This window comes from Alligator mississippiensis, chromosome 16 (genome assembly GCF_030867095.1).
Source record: "Alligator mississippiensis isolate rAllMis1 chromosome 16, rAllMis1, whole genome shotgun sequence".
Taxonomy (NCBI): Eukaryota; Metazoa; Chordata; order Crocodylia; family Alligatoridae; genus Alligator; species Alligator mississippiensis.
The window spans coordinates 27,762,769-27,780,367 of record NC_081839.1 but is presented as its reverse complement, the minus strand read 5'-3'; the positions used below and the strand labels follow the sequence as shown (position 1 = coordinate 27,780,367).

Below are 17,599 nucleotides of genomic sequence, written 5' to 3'. Positions count from 1 at the left end.
TATTAGGGGCTGGAAGGGGCCTCATGAGATCATCGGGTCCAGCCCGCCGTGCCATAGGCGGGAAGTCAGCTGGGATCAAGTGAGTGCTTGATAGCAAGATCAAGGCAAGATAGCACTGGCCCTTCCCAGGAGGTGTGAGAGGAGAGGATGGAAAGGCATGAGCGCTCATTAAAGCAAAGCTGCTGGCCTGGATGCAGGAGCCAGCTACTTTTTTCCTGGAGGTCATTAAATGCATTTTTTTTTCCCCCCTATCCCCTTCCCATCTTTTGTGTCTTCAGCATTCCCTGTAACAACTCCAGAGCCCCTGGTGTTAGTTACCCCACCGAGGTGCCTAACAGCCAATCGGACACAGCAAGGAGTCCTGTTGTCATGGCTTCCTCCAGCCAATCATAGCTTTCCAATTGACCATTACATCATGGAGTTCCGTGTAGGGGAGAGATGGGAAATACTGGATGATGCTATCCTGGGAAGCGACAATGACTTTTTTGCCAAGGACTTGTCTCAGGTAAGAAGAGGCAGGCTGGCTGTGCCATGGACTGCTCCTTCCCTGGGTCCTCCAGTAGCTATGTCAGCTGTATTACAGCACTGCGGGAGCTTCCTGGGTATATTCTTAGCATCTCTCTTGCTTGTTGCCGTACTTGGGACTGGTTTGGTTTCCAAAGAAATTCCCTTACCAGCCCAAGAGATGGGTGGTCTGCTGAAACAAGGTTGGGCAGCTCCATTTGCTGGTCTGCCAAAAGCCTCCCAGTGTGTTTTGCTCTTGAAGGAAGTTTCTCATCAGTAGCGCATGTTGTTTCATGTTTGCAGGACACCTGGTATGAGTTCAGAGTTCTGGCTGTCATGCAGGATCTCATCAGCGAGCCCAGTAACATAGCTGGTGTGTCCAGTACAGGTAGGTGATCATTTCTCCTCCCTCCCTCCCAGCGACTGGCAATTTAAAGCAAGTCTACACTGAAGTCAGAGGTGTGATCATGACACGAATAAGCACAGCTGGGCTAGCCTTCATCGAGCTAATACGGGCACTAGCAATGGCATGGCTGGGGCTGCATGGTTTTGAGGTGTGTCAATGGGATGTATAAAGATGCCTGGAAACTTGGGTATGTGCTTGGGTAGCAATGGCCACTGAAACTGGCCAGATTAAAGCTAATTCAGATATGTCTACACATGCTCCAATATGCCTCCAGACATGCCTGTACTGCAAAGGCTATGTTTGCTCTGCAAAGTCCCACCCAGGACCCTGCTGAACACACCTGCCTGCCTGCTCCAAATCCAGAAATGTGCTGTTGAGGTAGCACCAGGGCATCCCTCTATCACTGTTCCTGAGACCTGCCTTTGAGAACTGCCCCTGGGCCAACACCTGAGTGGCCCTTCCGGTGGATTTGGAGCATATCCTTGGGGCAGGGGGCTGGACTTGATGATCTTCAAGGTCCCTTCCTACCCTAATGTCTATGAAATATTAGTAGGAGCAGGTAGTGGGGGCGAGGGGGGAGGCAGGATGCTCTGTAGTGTCCCAGGTGGGATACGCTGCCACCACAATGCAGACATTCCTATAGAGTTGCATGTGGGAAGCATTATTGCTCCCTAAGGAGCAAGGGAGAGTCAGATCCTTCCAGAGGCGTAAAGCCTTCGGTGCACAGACTTCAGTAGAAATTGAGTGCTCTGCTGCTCCCGGGATCATGTCACAAAAACTAGGAAGTCGTCATGGATCCCCAAGCAGCTCAAAACAACATTAATTGGAACAGGAAAGAAATCAATGCATCTTATTAATACCACACAGGCCAGTACGAAAGCAGAGCTCATAATATATCAACACAACACAGTGTGGTAGCATATAAGAGCCTGACGAAGCCAGGGAGTTGCTGTGAATCTTAGCTCTGCCAAACGCACCAAGAACATTGATCCAAATCGGGGACTGTACAGCATCGAAATGGAAATGCAAGTTGCATACTGGGAAATGCAGCACTGCAGTGCGGAGCAGAAGCAAAGGTATTGTAGCTCCACGTAGCAGACTGCAACACATTGCAGCACAAAAAAAAAAAGCACTGTTCAGCCCCCTTCGCAGCACAGAAGAATATCTCATGAGCAGGATGCAAGAGAAGCCTCACCTCACCCCTGTTTCACAAATTACCGTGTTGTGATGGAAAGAAACATAATCCATAGAAGAAGAGAGAGGAATAAGAATGATGTGAGCCTAAATTACATCAGCTCAGGGCACAGGAGGCTGAGCTATCCGCTGTAACTTGTCTCTGCTGTGCAGAGGACAGATCTAGTCTTGCTCTGCCCCCAAGTGGTGCTCCGCAGAAACTCTTGGCTTGACGCAAGCTGAAGCCTTTTCCTTTCCTCTTGTGGAGCTTGTCTGCTGGAGTTTGGTAGCTTTTGCGTCTGTGGATATCACCTCATACGTCTGGATCCAACCACATGCCAGCCTGACCCTGTGCACCTGGCTTTGCACCAGCATGTGGCCAGTCTAGCACTCGTGGCCATGTTATCTGGCCTGCGGGGCTCCCCACGGATCCACATTTGGCAGCAGGGGAGAGGCAATTAATGCTACCGCTGCTCCCCTGTTGCCAAATTTCCGGACATTTGGAGAGCCTCACAGGCCACATGACGCGGCTCTGTAGGCTGGATTTGGCCCTCAGACTGGGAGTTGAGCATCCTTGCTTTATTGGGACGCGTCTGCTGGTTTGCTAGGCTGTTGACTGAGAACCTAAAGCCCACCTCCTGTAAACCACCTACCTGCCTCAGATAATAGCAGGATGCATTTACTGTCAGGCTGGGCTGGATACAGATGCGACCTAGGCGTGAAATGCTCTGTCGTAGCTGGAGTCCAAGGTATTGGTGATGCCTTGGCCCCTCTCTCTCCCTTTGGCACGCTGTAGGGATTTTCTCTTTGTTATTGGGACCTTTGCTTGTATGATATGCAATGCAGGCTAGGGTCAGTGTTGTTTTGGACCCTGTTAGATAAATGCTTGTCGCACACATGGCAAAGATATCGGGGGCCTGTTCTCTGACTAGGGAGGTCCCTTCCAATCCTCTGCTCCTTTCAGCAGTCTTATGAACCAGCCAGTTCTGCAGTAGTTGCTTCAGTTAATGCATGTGAGCTATACTGACACATTTTCCCACTTCCTTGCATCCTGCAGTATGTTTTGGTAATTCAGAGGGGTTTCCTTTTCCTTTTTATTTTCTCCAGATGTATTTCCACAGCCTGACCTAACAGATGATGGTTTAGCCCGACCGGTGCTGGCTGGCATTGTTGCCACCATCTGCTTTTTGGCTGCTGCCATCCTCTTCAGCACGCTAGCTGCCTGCTTTGTCAACAAACAACGCAAACGCAAACTCAAGCGTAAGAAAGGTGAGGCTTGTTCCTTGTGTGTGTTGATCTTGTTCTGTCTTGGTTGTGATCTTCATCCCTGTCTGTCTCTTCTTTCACCCCTGAGTGTCTCCAGATGAAGCCTGTCCTACCTCCATCCTTCAGCCGTGACTTTTTCTCCTTCCCCTCTTCATCTATGATCTGAATAGATGGTTTAAAAATAAAGCCTCAGAGATGTGTATGGCAATCTAGAGCTCATGTTCAAAAGGCCCTAGCCTCTTACAGCTCAGGGGAAAAAATGAAGTGCTTATGTGCCAAAGAAAAGATGTATTTAGACTATACTTTCTCTGTTGCTGTCTAAAAACGTGATCAGAAATGACAGAGGCAGGGTGAGGTGAAGATGAAACAGAGAGAAACTGCAGACGGGGAGCTTGAGGGAATCTTCTGAATGGCGATAACTGTTAGACCAGTGGGTTTTAGAATGAAGTTTTTCATTCTTGGCAAGAAAAGGGAAGACTCTTCATGCAGACACTCCCCTTCCTAAAATCCCCCCCAGTGCTTGGTTCTCAAGTCACTTCCTTGAGTGGGCCACCAAGAACAGCTGCTCAGACCACTGGGGCTCCCTGGATCATGTAGCCTATGAACTGCCGCGTTAGACTATAGAAGAATTGCACACAGGAAGTGGTGGAAGTCCCATCGCTCCAGTTATATAAAACTGGGACTGGAACAAACCACACAAGAAAGACCAGTTGAGAAAACCGCAACAGATTTACACTGGCTGGGGACTTGGGGCCATGGACTTTGTTCATCTCAGGTGCATGAGATTCTGTGGCAACAGGATTGATAGGAAATTGTCTGGAGCTCTTTGTTGTCAGCAACCATTAAAGCACTAGAACTACCAAACCTTGGTCTCTTGTTGAGTGTCTTTTTTTTGTTGGTGTTCTTGATGTAAGAAGTTTGTTGCCTCTTTCTGCCTAGTTGCGCCTCTTTAGCATTCCCCTTTTTCTCTTCCAGACCCTCCTCTCTCGATTACCCACTGCAGGAAGAGTCTGGAGTCTCCGTAAGTATCTCTGACTCAGAGGTGCCACCTAGGCTGGGATCTGTCAAGTGGTTTTGAGACTTCTCTTTGTAGGGATGCTGCTTGTGGGAAATGGAAATGACTAACATTGCTTTTGATGATTCCTAAACTCTTTGGAACCAAAAGCCTGCAAGACGCTACGTGGTTTTGGAGCAGACGAGAGAGGAGATAGATTCAACGAACCTGTGTAAAGACCTGAGGGCATAGTGCAAACCTAGTAGAGGTGGAACAGAATTGTACTAGAAGTGTTATAAGTGGTTGCTAACAAAGAAGGGCAGCCTAGGGAAAATGGGAACCTTAATGGAAGCTAGGTATCTAGAAATCTTGCACCTTTTGGTGTGAGCATGTCTGTGTGTGTGTGCATGTTCTTTCAATGGGGAGTTTAGAGGGTAGAATGATGCCTTGCCTTATTCCCCTGTTCTAGCTTCCTCTTCCCACTTATGGATCACTGCCATTTGCCGTGCTTGTCACAACTCCTAGGACCTACTGGAACTACTCAGGACATCCACCCAAAAGAGTTGGTAGGGACAGAGCTTCTTCCTGATGTGATCATAACTCTCAGGTTATCTCCCATAGTGGCTTCAGGAGAATCATAGAAGATGTGGGACACCCCAGTGCTTGGCGTTTTTAATCTTGTTTGGCTGGCATCCGCTTTAATTTCCTTATCTCGGGTTCACCATTTGGATCTGCTGCACTTCTGCCTTTAACTTATGTTCCAAGCCTTCTCAGTAGGAACAGAGGAACTATTTTCATAATGCAGCTGCTTCCCTCTGCACGCCTGTCAAGTCCCCTCCCTTAAGCTTGGGAGGAAGGATGACTTTTTCCACTCTGTTTGGTTTGACACTCTTTCCACGTCTTAGTTTGAGCTGGAATCAGAAGTGCCCAAATCCTTTAAAAAGAATATGTTATCATGTTCCTTTCTATCTGGAAGCGGAAGCATTAGGAATCACATGAGAGAGAACTTGTTGGAAAACTCTCGGCCTAGTTCTGTAAGAGGCTCTGGTAGTTCAAACAAGCCTAACAGTTGTTGAGTACTTGAAATGAAGACAAGCTCTAGACCTGTCTTCACTGGTCTCTAGTTCTCTGGGGTTCTGGAGCTGATTTGAAGGAAACATAGTGCCAATATTGCTGGCATTTAGGGGTGCATGTAAGAACAGAATACTTCTCCATTTGGGAATATGGGGCATGGGGGGTGATGTGGTTCTTCTTTGCTCCTTTTCTCTTATTCTCACTTCCTCACAACTTGCGCAACCACTGGGGCATTGCTGAAAATGAGAAAAGCTTCTTCCATCGTAATGGTTTCTGCACTGTCGTCTTCCAGGACTCTCTCTTTTGAGAACAGTTAAGACTTTGATTTTGGGTCCAGTTGGCCAGTGGCTCAGCTGTGCTGATATGCAAGCCCCAGTTTTTTCTTCTCCCTCTGTGACCGTCCCCTTTTTTGTTTTGTTTTTTGGCTTTTTTCTCTTCTGTGGTCTAGGTTGTCTTCCGGCAAGGTGAGTCCCGAGAGCATCCGCACTCTCCGGCCCCCCTCCGAGTCCTCTGACGATCAAGGCCCACCGGGCAAACGAATGCTGAGCCCTAGCAAGGAGAAAGAGTTGTCTCTCTACAAGAAGACCAAGAGGGCCATTAGCAGCAAGAAATACAGCGTCTCCAAGGCTGAGGCCGAAGCTGAGGCTACCACCCCTATTGAGCTCATCAGCCGTGGACCAGATGGCCGCTTTGTGATGGACCCCTCCGAGATGGAGCCCTCGCTCAAGACCCGCCGGATAGAGGGCTTCCCTTTCGTGGAGGAGACGGACATGTACCCCGAGTTCCGCCAGTCGGACGAAGAAAACGATGACCCCATGATGCCCTCATCTGTAACAGCCCTCAAATCCCAGCTGACCCCTCTGTCCTCCAGCCAGGAGTCCTACCTTCAGCCACCAGCATACAGCCCCAGATTCCACAGGGGCTTGGAGGGGACAGGTGCCCTAGAGGGTCGCCTGCAGGCCACCGGCCAGACCAGACCACCAGCCCCCAGGGGTTTTCACCACAGCCAGTTTTACGGTTACCTCAGCAGCAGCAGCCCTGGGGAGATGGACCCTCCGCCTTTCTACATGCCAGAAGTCAGCCCTCTCAGCTCTGTCATGTCCTCCCCTCCTCTGCACCCTGAGGGGCCCTTCGGACACCCAACGATCCCCGAGGAGAACGGGGAGAACGCTTCCAACAGCACGTTGCCCCTGACTCAGACGCCCACGGGGGGCCGATCCCCTGAGCCATGGGGGAGGGCTGAGTTTCCTTTCAGCGGCCTGGAGGCTTCTCCCATGATATTCCCTCACCAGCTCCAGCAGTGCGACGTGGCCGAGAGTGTACAGCCAAAGGCCTGTCTTCCTAGGGGGCCGCCCCCTTCCTCCCTCCAGGTCCCGGCGTCCTACCCTGGCATTCTGCCCCTGGAGGCACCAAAGAGTTGGACTGGCAAGTCACCTGGCAGAAGCCAACCCTCTGTGCCCACCACCACCAAATGGCAGGACAAACCTATGCAACCTATGGCAAGTCAAGGGCAGCTAAGACATACCAGTCAAGGTATGGGCATACCCGTGTTGCCTTACCATGAACCGTCCGAGTCAGTCGGCCACAGCGGCACAAGCACATTCAGCCTGGACACCAGGTGGTATGAGCCCCAACCCAGACCTCGGCCAAGCCCTCGGCAAGTCAGGAGGGCTGAGCCCAGTTTACATCAGGTGGTGCTACAACCTTCGAGGCTTTCCCCTCTGACCCAAAGCCCCCTCAGCTCCCGCAACAGCTCCCCGGAGCTGACCGCACGTGCCAGACCGCGGCCGGGCCTCATCCAGCAGGCAGAGATGTCGGAGATCACCCTGCAGCCCCCCGCAGCGGTCAGCTTCTCCCGCAAGTCCACCCCATCAACTGGATCCCCAGCTCAGAGCAGCAGGGGAGGAAGTCCCAGCTACCGACCTGCTGGGGCCTTCACCTCTTTGGCCACTGGTTTCCCCTCCTCCCAGGGCTCCTCCCTGCCCGTGGACAGCATGGATGTTTTTGGAGAAATTCCCTCTCCGAGGAGGGCTGGGGAGGAGATTCTCAGACCAGAGCCTACATCGACAACATTATCCACTTCGGGGTAAGTGTGTGAAACCTTTAGCTTCCCCTCTACCTTCTTCTCCTTCCCCCACCCCACCTCACCTGCTCCCTCCAACTCCCTCCCCCACCATCATCAACTGATATTATAGGGTTTGTCTGGACACCCTGCAGCATCCCTTTTGGAGATGATTTCCCATTGGCATTGATGGGACACTGCTCTGAAGAGGCTCATGCTACTGTTGCTACTCAGCTTGGTACTGACGGGCACTGCTAACGCTAGCGGGTGAAATAGGCAGAGAAACGCTTGTTTGTTCACGGTGTATGTTACTCTCCAACAGTTCCTTGCGATTTGGGACCTTCCGTGTCTTGGGATGCGTGCTGTCCATGAAGAGGCATGTAAGGAACTAGATTATGGGTTCAGTCACCTGTGCTGGTTGGGTGAGTGTCCCAGCATCACTGGCAGTTTCCTTCTCTAGTTCCTGGCTCTTGGCTTCCCTGGAAAGTTCAGCCTTGTGTGCCTCTTCGTCTTCTATCTGTTCCTTACTGTGAGTCTGACCATGCCCCAAGACAGAGACAGCCGCCAAAGTCACCCTGCCACCACATCTCCAAAAGGGATGCTGCAGCCCCAAGACTCGGGCAGGGAGAGAAAACGAGGACTTAGCCACACGTCAGCATGTAAGGAGAGGAAAAAGTCCCGACTGGAAATCAGGAAGCTGCCGGCATTCTCAGGTCCTGCCCCAAAGAGGGAGGCGCTGCGCTAAACTCTAGCGGCTGGTTTTCCAGGTACCAGGGTTGCACCAGGCAAAGCGTCTTTTTCTCTCTGTCTTTCTCCTCTTTCCCTCCGTCTCTTTCACAGCACCTTGAATCTTGTAGACGTGCTTTCCTTCCATCCTTTTGTCTTCCTTGATACTTATTTTTCACGTAGTGGGGTTTAACCCCTTGATCCCTCAGCTGGTGGAACGTAAGGTTTAATGAATCGAAGCAAACTCTGAACTCAGAACAGTTAAATTCAGCGAGGAGAAGAGTTGAGGGCAGGCGAGGACAGGCTGGTGGTCAAGCTCGGAGCCTGCATTGTTTGAGGTATAGGATAATGTCACGTCAGGCAAGCCTTTGGGGGTGGCAGACAGACTTTCATCCTGCAATGCTCCCTGCATTTCACTTCAGCTCTCTGGTACCTGGAAGCTTTAAGTCCTTAGAAACCCAGTGAACCCCTTCAGCACTGTTGTTGGTTGCTGGTTGCAGGCGACAGGGTGAGTGGGATGAAGGGGTGCTTCTGCTAAGGAGTTGGGACCCATAGTAGCAAAATCTGCCCCAAACCAATCCTGTTGTGGCTTTCAAAAATATATATGCACACACATCTGTACGTCTCCAATCTCACCTAGGCAGGGGACCCTGAAGAGCCCCAGCTATGGGGACGTCACAGGACAATTCTGTGTCAGAGCACTGTTGTCCGTGCTTTTATGCAGTGTTTTCATTCGCTTTGTTGATTTTTTATTTCCTTTTCTTTGTCTTCTGTTTCTTTCCCCTCTCTTCTCCAGACTTGTTTGAATGATTTGTTTGTTTTGGTTCCTTTTCCTCCTTTTCCTTTGGAGTTTTTGACGTGCTGATGTGTTGCGGAGCTCGGCTCCTTGCGGGTGTTGATAACTGCTTTGTTTTTGATTAATCTCAGCTATCTGGGCAGTGTTGTCGAGACAAGCTTCTCCTCAGCTCAATAGGTAAGGGTGATCCATGTCCGAAAGGATGGTGTGGGGGCTGTGGTGGGTGGCGGGGAGTGTGGCATGGGAGGGGACACGGAAGGGGCTTTTCCAATACCATCTCTTCCTTTAAAGGGGAATAAGGATTTGTAAAATACCAGGACAAACCTTTGTGCGAATAGTCTCTGTGGCTTTTGGGTTTCCCCACTTAAAAGCATGTAGATATTCTCATTTCTTTAGAGAGGTCTTTCTGCAGCGGGGACAGGTTTAACATTTGGCAGCTTTTAGTTTTTGTTAAGGTAAGATTGGTGAGCGGAGAGAGCTCTTCCTTCTCTGTTGTGTAGAGCTGTGCACGGTCTGATGGGCTGGGATTCACAAGTGCGGAGGTCCTGCTGTTTGCTCAGCCGCGGAGTCCTAAAATCCCTGTTGGCGAGTTGCTTCCTACGTGCCTCTCTGCCCTCCCTCCTTTTGGCCAGCGGGAGCCAGAGAATACCCATCTCGCTGGACTCTACGGAGGAGTCTGAAATTGTGAAGCACTATATACATTAGGGAATTAGACCTTTAAATATTTCAGTTGGCCTCTTCAAACCAATTTGAATAATGGAATAATTTTAAAAAATGGTGCTCCATAAGCAAGACTTAGTAATAGCTCTCTAATTGGCATCCGCTAGCACAAAGTTATTTTGGACCGGTGATCTCATTCTGTGAATTCAGGACCATATTTCAGAACCTGGGCGCAGTTTTATTTTGGTAGGTGGGTAGGCTGTTTTTTCTTCCGAAATGGTGTGAAGCTGGAGGAGGGTCTTGTCAGGTGCAGGGGGAAGGGAGAGGGCTCTTTCTCAGGTTTTGGCAGTACAGCGTGTGCTGTGGGATGCCTCATCTTTGTTCCAAAATAGAGTGATTTGAATGGCAAGAAGAGCTCCGTATCTGCAAAGCTTTCCTCTCTGGATTCTTGCAAAGACTGCTTCAAACGCACCAACAACTTTAAACACTTAACCAAACTTTGGAACATTTCACTGAGGAAATGCCCTTCAGAGACTGTCTTTCTGGGGACAGACCCATAGATGTAGGGATGGCCATGGGTTTTACTGGAACTGAAATGGAATAGAATAACTGGAAGTTTATTTTGAAACCCCTTGCCAGGAACTGAGAGATTTTTCTTCCTACTTACTCCTTTCATTCAAACTGCACGAGGGCCTGAAAGCTACCTGTGGCCAACTACAAGCTAGCTCCAAAGCCCAGAAGCGAAGGCCAGCCCTAGTGACACAAAAGCCAGTATTAAGCAGATTGTTTTTGAGGGCGATCTGTCTTGTTCCAGACCTGGTTGTTGCCATTCTTTGTGATGATGCATAGGCCTGTATGGCAGCAGTCTTCCAGAAATTTGAAGCAGCGACAGCTGTGCCGTTTATCCACAGGTAGGATTGAGGTTCTAGCCTTGAATTGGAGCCCAGCTGGACTGCAGGAGAGCCCTGCCGAATGGAGTTAAACAGCTGGGACTGGTGTCCAAAGTGATAAAATCCCAGGCCCATGTGGATGACTGTGCTGCAGTCAGGGAGGAAGATGGGGATGGCTGGGAGGTTTGTGTGCTGATAGGAGCTGCAAGGCCAAGACAGAGGTTGGATGTTCAAGCAGAGGAGAAGCTGAGGGGTCCAAATGGTGGGAGCTCTTTAGAGTTCAGACTGTGGCTAAGACATGTGGATAGAGTGAAAGTCATTAGGTGGGTGGTGGGTGCAAAGGATGTGGCCAATAGTGGGAGGATGCCATTTTTCCTGCTGTGTCCATTGGAAGCATTGCCTTCATAGTGTGCAAAGAGAGAGCTTCCATCTTTTTGGCAGAATCAGGTGTCAGATGCTTACCTTTCTGGATGCTGCTCTTGGCCCTGGCAGCCAAGGAACCACTCAAGTCCAGACCCCAGGTTCAGCTTGGAGTGATATTCAGAAATCTCAGCAGGGCTGTTTTTTGGAGTTTGAACTAGCCAAGGGGCTTAGAAACCAGACCCATGGTCTTGGCGTGACATAAGTCATCACAAATTCATATCTGGGTTTATGGCTTCAGCCAATCTCTTAGGGCTCAGAAATCTTTTGGCAGCTTTGCTCAGAGGAATTTGAAGGGAGCTGCAATGCAGATTCCCTCATTCTCTGCTACTGGCAAATACTAGCCAGTCACTCTTCTCCATAATGCATGGACACGTAGGCCGAGCTGAAAGGAACCCAGGAGCAGGAGAAGAAAGGAGGAAACCATCTTTGTCAAACTCACAGTGATGAAGGACTAGGACCTAGGGTTCATTGGCAGGTGCTCCCCCAGCAAGGAGGAGACAACAATTATCCCAAAAAAGGAAGGCAGAAGGATAGTAAATCCTTCGCTCTAATAAGAAAAAAATCCAATAAAGAGTGTAGTCAAGTAATCCTTTATGATTTGAGGTTGTAAAATGGTCCGTGGATGAGAGGCACTGGAGTTTTACATCAGACCAGTCAGGTTTTATACCACGGTAATGAAAGCAGAGGGATGAAGACAGAGGAGCGGTTTACAAGCTCTGTGATGGGTCCAGATCAGCACTAGGGGCACTGCTAGCAGTATGAATAGGGCTGCATGCAGATGAGGCTGGAAGAAAGGGGCAGCTGGGGGGCAGAGAGCTAGAAATGCAAAAGGCTCTGGATGACTCTTTCCACAAAGTGTTAATTCATATTCCCCCAGGAAGCCTGAAGTGGGAAGACTTTGTGATCCCTCTCGCTGTGTGAAGGGCGGGCAGGTCTTATTTAAGAGCCTGGATAATTTATGCTATTATCAAATTAGCACTAGTAACTTTCCTTTTTTCTTTTAATTGAACCCAATGTGGCGTGAATGTATCGCCTAATTGGGAAGAGTTTATTCTGTCATCTCACTGCAGCGGGAAACCCAAAAACCACAGCGGAGGCGAGCGAGCACCTGTGCTCCTCTGCACCGCGGTTTGTCCGGTGCTCCTCCCCTTCATTTGGACAGCATGGCCGATGCCTGGTGCTCAAAGCCTCAGGCACCTTCCGGGTACGAGCGGCACAGCCACGTCCATCCTGCAGACGAGGAGACTGCCCCGTGCCTGTGTGGGGAAGGAGGGCTCCTCTCTTTCAGTTTGAAAGAAAACAGGTTCCCCTTTAAAGACTGTCTGTGCTGATCCTGTGCATGCGTTTCACGCCCACTCTCGCTTGGAGAAGTTGTGAGTCCCTTGTCTGAGTGCTGTTTTCTCTCTCTCTTTTTCCCTTTGTCTCTCTCTCGTTTAGTTTTTCTCACTCCTGATTTTATCTTCTTTTTTTCTTTTTTTTTTTCTTTTTTTGTTTTTGTTTTTAAATCCTCTAAATCCCCCCCAACCTCCTCCTCTCCCACCCTCTTTTCCTCTCCCTTGGTCCTCTCCTGTCAGCATGGTGAAGTCTGTGGTGTAGATGACCTGTGTTGTCTGAAGACCTGTAGAAGGGATGCCATTCTCCAGTGTGCTCCCCGCTATTCTCGGCTCCTTATCTCACTGCGGCAGCGGTGCCTGAGCAGCAGCTCTGTGCTGTGGGGAAAGGGCATATGACTGCTATGTTTCTCTAGCATCTTTCCTTCAGAAGGACCCCAGACTGATTCCAAGTTGCAAACTTACAGTCTCCTCTAGGGTGGAGGTAACAGCCAGTTGCACCCAAGAGAGGAGGGGAAGGGGAGATTCCTACTCTTGTGACAAGTGTCTCATGGGAACTTGAGCGTCCATGCAAGAGACCTCGGCTTACAAGAAAGATAAAACCATGTAGATCATTCACTTCATAATCTCAGAAGGATGAGGGGTTGAGCAGACCTGGCTAGGATTGGACCTGCAGGCTCTAGGATGTCTAGACAGCGTCCAACCTGATGCTGAGCTGTTTCTGAAGTTCTCTGTACATCTGGTGCAAGAGAAGAGGGGCAGGTAATGCGTGTGTTGTGGAGAGACCTTTCTCTGAGACCTCGTACAGTGCACCCTAGAGTCTCACTGGCTCTTCTTCGTCTTGCCACTCTGGGGTAAAAGATCAGCAGCACTTCCCTAGGCTTCCTCCCCCGCTCTTCCTGACCCCTTCATGGAAAGAAGTTTGAAGAGTAAGAGGGAGATTCTTTGTTGGATGGGGCTAGAGGACCTGGTCCGGTAGCTTTTCCACGCTACTAGTATTGGAGACTTGTTTCAGCTTCCCCCAAGGAGGAATGGTGGGGCATGCAACCTTTGTAACTCTTCTCTTCTAGGTATTTCCCTTCCCTTTGTCAGGTGCTGGCTACCCTGTGAGGTCCCTCAATCGCTTTGAGGTGTCTTCAATAACTTTTGGTCCATACGATTCTGGTCCTTGCTCATTTGGAGGTGCTGTTAAGTTGAAGACTCAAAGAATTAATCCATTGGTCCTCCTGACCCAAACCTGATGCTTTATAGCGTTTCCAGGGAAGTTCACTTCAGAAAGCCACCTGCATTTTTAAAGCTCCCTTTCTTTACTGTGCCCTCAGTACTCCGGAGTGACTGAGCACCTCTGCTTCTCTGAACCCATTGGCCATTGGTGTTCATTGTGCTCTTTGTGCATAGGCAACTGCTCAAAACACTGTCCTAGGACAGGGTCAGTGGGCAGTGTTTCGTTGGGCTTGGTAACAAATTACAACAGAAACACTGGCATTTGGGGAAGAAAGAAAGGGTGGGTGGAAAGGATGTAATTTTGTTGGTGAGCAGATGTCATGTCCTCCTCTAGCAGCTACTCATTGTCTCTGTGACAGTGATGCATGGGTTTAATGCACCTGCTGCTGATCCCTGAAAACGTGGCTGCAAGTCCTGTTCTAGAGAACAAATGGAAACAAATTGGATGCCTTTGCATCCTGATCTCTAGCGGGTATTTGCCTAATTTCATAACGTTGTCACATGTGGTAGTACCTTCCTGCAAGAGGCCCCTGGCTGAAATAGCAGGGGCTACTGCAAGTCAAGGCTGAGTGGTATTGGAAAAGCTGCGCGGTAGCAGTTCAAGAGCAGGAGTGCTGTGGGTCAGGACGGAGAAGTCTTGGCACAGCTGCTCAGAGATGCAGGGCACAAAGAGCAGAAACTGGGTTATCGGCCCTGGCAGCGCAGAAGGGCAGACCAGGGCTGGTATAGGAGAAGCTGCTGTTGGTCAGGCCTGACTTAAATTGGCAGCTCTAGCTAGAGAAATTCAGTGTTGGCCCGCATGCAGGTTGTATCCAATGTATCCAAGAATGAAAGTTTAGTAATTGCACTTTAAAAATGGGGAAAGTGGGGCAGGGGGAGTGGTGGTAGCATGTGTACCTGTTTGGTGCAGAAGATGGCAACCATCAGAGTGGCCTCAGCTAGTAATCCTTCAGTGGCACAACATGAATCACAGGGAAGACTAAAAAGGTAGCGGTTCAGTTTGTTTATCCCTCTTTAAAGTCGAGCTTTAACTTGGATCCGCTACCTCCAATCGGGAAATATTTTTGCTTGACAGAAAGTGGTGTTAAAAGACAGAATTTAACCATAGTCCCTTCCTTCTTACACATCCTAGATCTAGCTAGGAAGATGAAATTCTTAGATGCCTCCAACAAGTAGGAGAAACGGCCCATTTAAAAAGGGGCTTTGTCTTCTGCTGAGTGGAAGCCACCTGCTTCCTGGGGAGTTTCAACTCTTCCATCTTAAATGGGATTGAAGATCTTTTTCTCTGAACTTCATTCAAGCCTTGATGTCTGTATGAGTGGTGAACATGAAAGGGGATCTCTTATACCCTATATCTTTTGATTCAATTGCATCTGCTGGGTCCCAGCTGCTTAATCAAATTATTCAGGATGTTCTGTGTACTGCCAGTGCCATTTTCAGAATCAGTAACCTTTACAAGTTATCGAAGAGTATTTGAAAGCTTTCTAAGCCACTGACCTGTAGTTCTCTGGCTAAGCATCTACTGCAACAGAAGCCCTTAGGGATTCTCTATTTAAAATGTCACCACCCTACTGTGGACTTTGCACCAGTCATTAAAGAGGGACACTGCCTTGCAATGGGAAGCCCAGGGTCTAAATCTGTTAAAGACTCAGGAAGTTATCTCCCAGCACAAATATTGACTACAATGAAGTGCTACAAAGTAAAAATTATGAAAGCAAAGAAAGTTCCCACACCTTAACTCCTTTTAACTTTGAAAACTCCAGGTGAGAGGTTTATCTGCCTTTTACAGCTGGGGAAATTGAGCTTAAAGTATTTTGGCTGAGTCCCTACAGTGCCAGAGTAGAAATTACTATCCAAGATTTTTGTCCAATTCCTGCTTTTCTCAATCCTCCCCAGACCACTTTAGCACTAGACTGATCTGCTTACACCCAGATAGTAGCCTTCAGGGGGTTTGCAAATCCTTGGGCTTTTCTGGGAACCTTGTGGTTTTGAATTCATCTTAAATCCATGGTTAAATTCCAGCCACTTAACCTCAATGCGAGTCTTGTAGTAATCTTTTTTTTCCCCCTTGCTGTCTCTAAAAGAAAAAAAAAGCTAAGGCATTTCATCCTCTTGCTGATCTCTTGGGTCAGAGACTAGCGTCTCCATCCGCATCCCAGTTGGAACAGGAAGTTCCCTTTTCATTTGGGACTTCTCTCCATATCTCTCCAAATGACGCAGTGACTGATAGAGACCCCCTTCGGTTTGGGGTCACTGATGATGCAGATGCAGATTCCCTGCGGACTTGTAGGCAAATGTTTTAGGTCCGTCTACATTTTCCCGACAAAAGGCTCCATTTCTGTGAGAAACGTAACGGTCAGCATAACCAGTGTCTTTGTTGGAAGTTTTTACGCTTCTGCTGTTTCAGCCCACCATGTTTATTGTTTCCATCTCTCGTCTGCAGTGGCGTCCTTATTTAGAAAAAAGTAAAGCAACCCCCACTTTTTTTTACCATAGATTGCAATGCGGCAGCACATAAAAAATTTTTAAAAAAATCTCACCTCAGTTTAAGCACAGCTTCTCCCATCAATGCCAAGCTTATCGGTCCCATCTCAGTTTCTGCCAGTGTCGAAGATGGGAGGGAATGGAAATCCCACAAAGCTGGACTGCTGTTGGATAACCTAAAATGCAAAAAAAAACTGTGTGCAGAAGATGAGTTACTCCTTCTACTTGGGTTCAGACGAATGCTTTTAGGGGAACGTTTCTGATTGTGCACATTATCTGGCAGATAGAGACCCCGTTCCTGCTCTGTGGATTCAGTCCCTGATCCTTTAATCACTTGTGTTGATGGGTGGGAGGCTCAAATGCCAAGTTGCTTGCTGGTATCTAATTCTTTGAAACAACTGCCCAGGGAAGAATTGTGATTCTACTTTTCCTCTTTCTCTTGTAGCTGTCAGTGAAGTTTGGTTACCCTGCTGTGTTTTCCAGGAGATAAGGAACAATTGACTCTTGTTGGATCACAGCCTTTACCCGTAGTTTATCAGGGGGTGAGAAATAGCTGACATTTGACTGGTCCTACCAAGAGCTTAGAAGTTATGAAAACGCTGTTAACCACCCCCTGTAAAAAGGTCTCTTGTGACTATGTTAGGAGACCAAACAAACATACTCTCCTACTTTAAAAAGTGAAATATAAAGACGGGGAATATATGGGTGGCTCAACAGCTGAGCTCTCAGTCGTTTAAGCTCTGGAAGTCTGGGTCCAAATATTGTTTTTGTCACAATGAACGCTCTTGGGTGGCCGTTGGCGTAGTTGTGTAGGGGCACACGTTCACATCACTAAGCGTATTGCATGCATGGGCATTAAGCCCAGTAGAGCACAATTCATCAAGGATGGAGAGAGCTGCAGGTCAAAACTGAGGTGTTAGCAGAACTGCGTGAAGGCTCTGGGAGAGCACTTCACATGTGTACCTGGCCTTAGCCATTGATACGCAAAGATCTTTTTACCCTTGTGAGCGCCAGCTTTGGAGAGAAATGAAAGCAGAGTCGGAAGGAGGAAGGAACAAGAGAGAAAGTAGAATGGGTGAAAGCATCGTGGAAAGCTGATCCATAGTTGCACAGTAATGACTTTGTCCCAGGGGTAGGTTTTCTTAAATGCACAGACCCCTTCTTTCCCCTCCGCAAGTTGTAGTATCCAGTATCTAGACAGGCAAGTAAAAGCTGCTAACCAGTGGAAAGAAAATACTTAGGGCCTGATCCTATGTCACCTATTTGATCCAATGCCATGCTGCTCATGTCCCTGGGGGAAAAAAGCATCAATGAACCTACTACTGTGACATACCACTGTGTTTGCCTTAAGAGAAAGCCACAGAAACAGAAGATAGGGGGCAAATAGGAAGACTTTTGCATTAACTGATTTTTCAGGGTCTGAGGATGGAATAGGATCACGCTGGGGAAAGGAAGTCCATGTAGGTATTTAATAGTGGGGATAAGTTCTGGCCCTCGACCTCTTACGCTCTTTGGTAAAAGAATAATCCAGTCAGGGAAGAAGTTGGTGAAATGGACTGTTGAAAGCAAATGTTAATGAACCCTTG

General features: G+C 48.7%; 1 protein-coding gene across 8 annotated transcripts in view; it reads left to right on the top strand.

Annotated features, from left to right (window-relative positions):
• IGSF9B (immunoglobulin superfamily member 9B) overlaps nucleotides 1-17,599 on the top strand; it is a 98,066-nt gene that overhangs the window by 69,665 nt on the left and 10,802 nt on the right. For 4 of the 8 annotated variants that reach the window (XM_059719797.1, XM_019487285.2, XM_059719800.1 and 1 more), the window contains 5 exons: nucleotides 279-505; nucleotides 808-892; nucleotides 3,191-3,352; nucleotides 4,325-4,370; nucleotides 5,866-7,503. In XM_059719797.1, the coding sequence (XP_059575780.1) occupies nucleotides 279-505; nucleotides 808-892; nucleotides 3,191-3,352; nucleotides 4,325-4,370; nucleotides 5,866-7,503 (2,158 nt within the window). Of the gene's footprint in view, nucleotides 1-278; nucleotides 506-807; nucleotides 893-3,190; nucleotides 3,353-4,324; nucleotides 4,371-5,865; nucleotides 7,504-7,801; nucleotides 9,099-9,132; nucleotides 9,179-17,599 lie in introns of those variants that run through there. The other 4 variants (XR_009457941.1, XM_059719799.1, XM_059719798.1 and 1 more) reach the window with 4 other exon arrangements.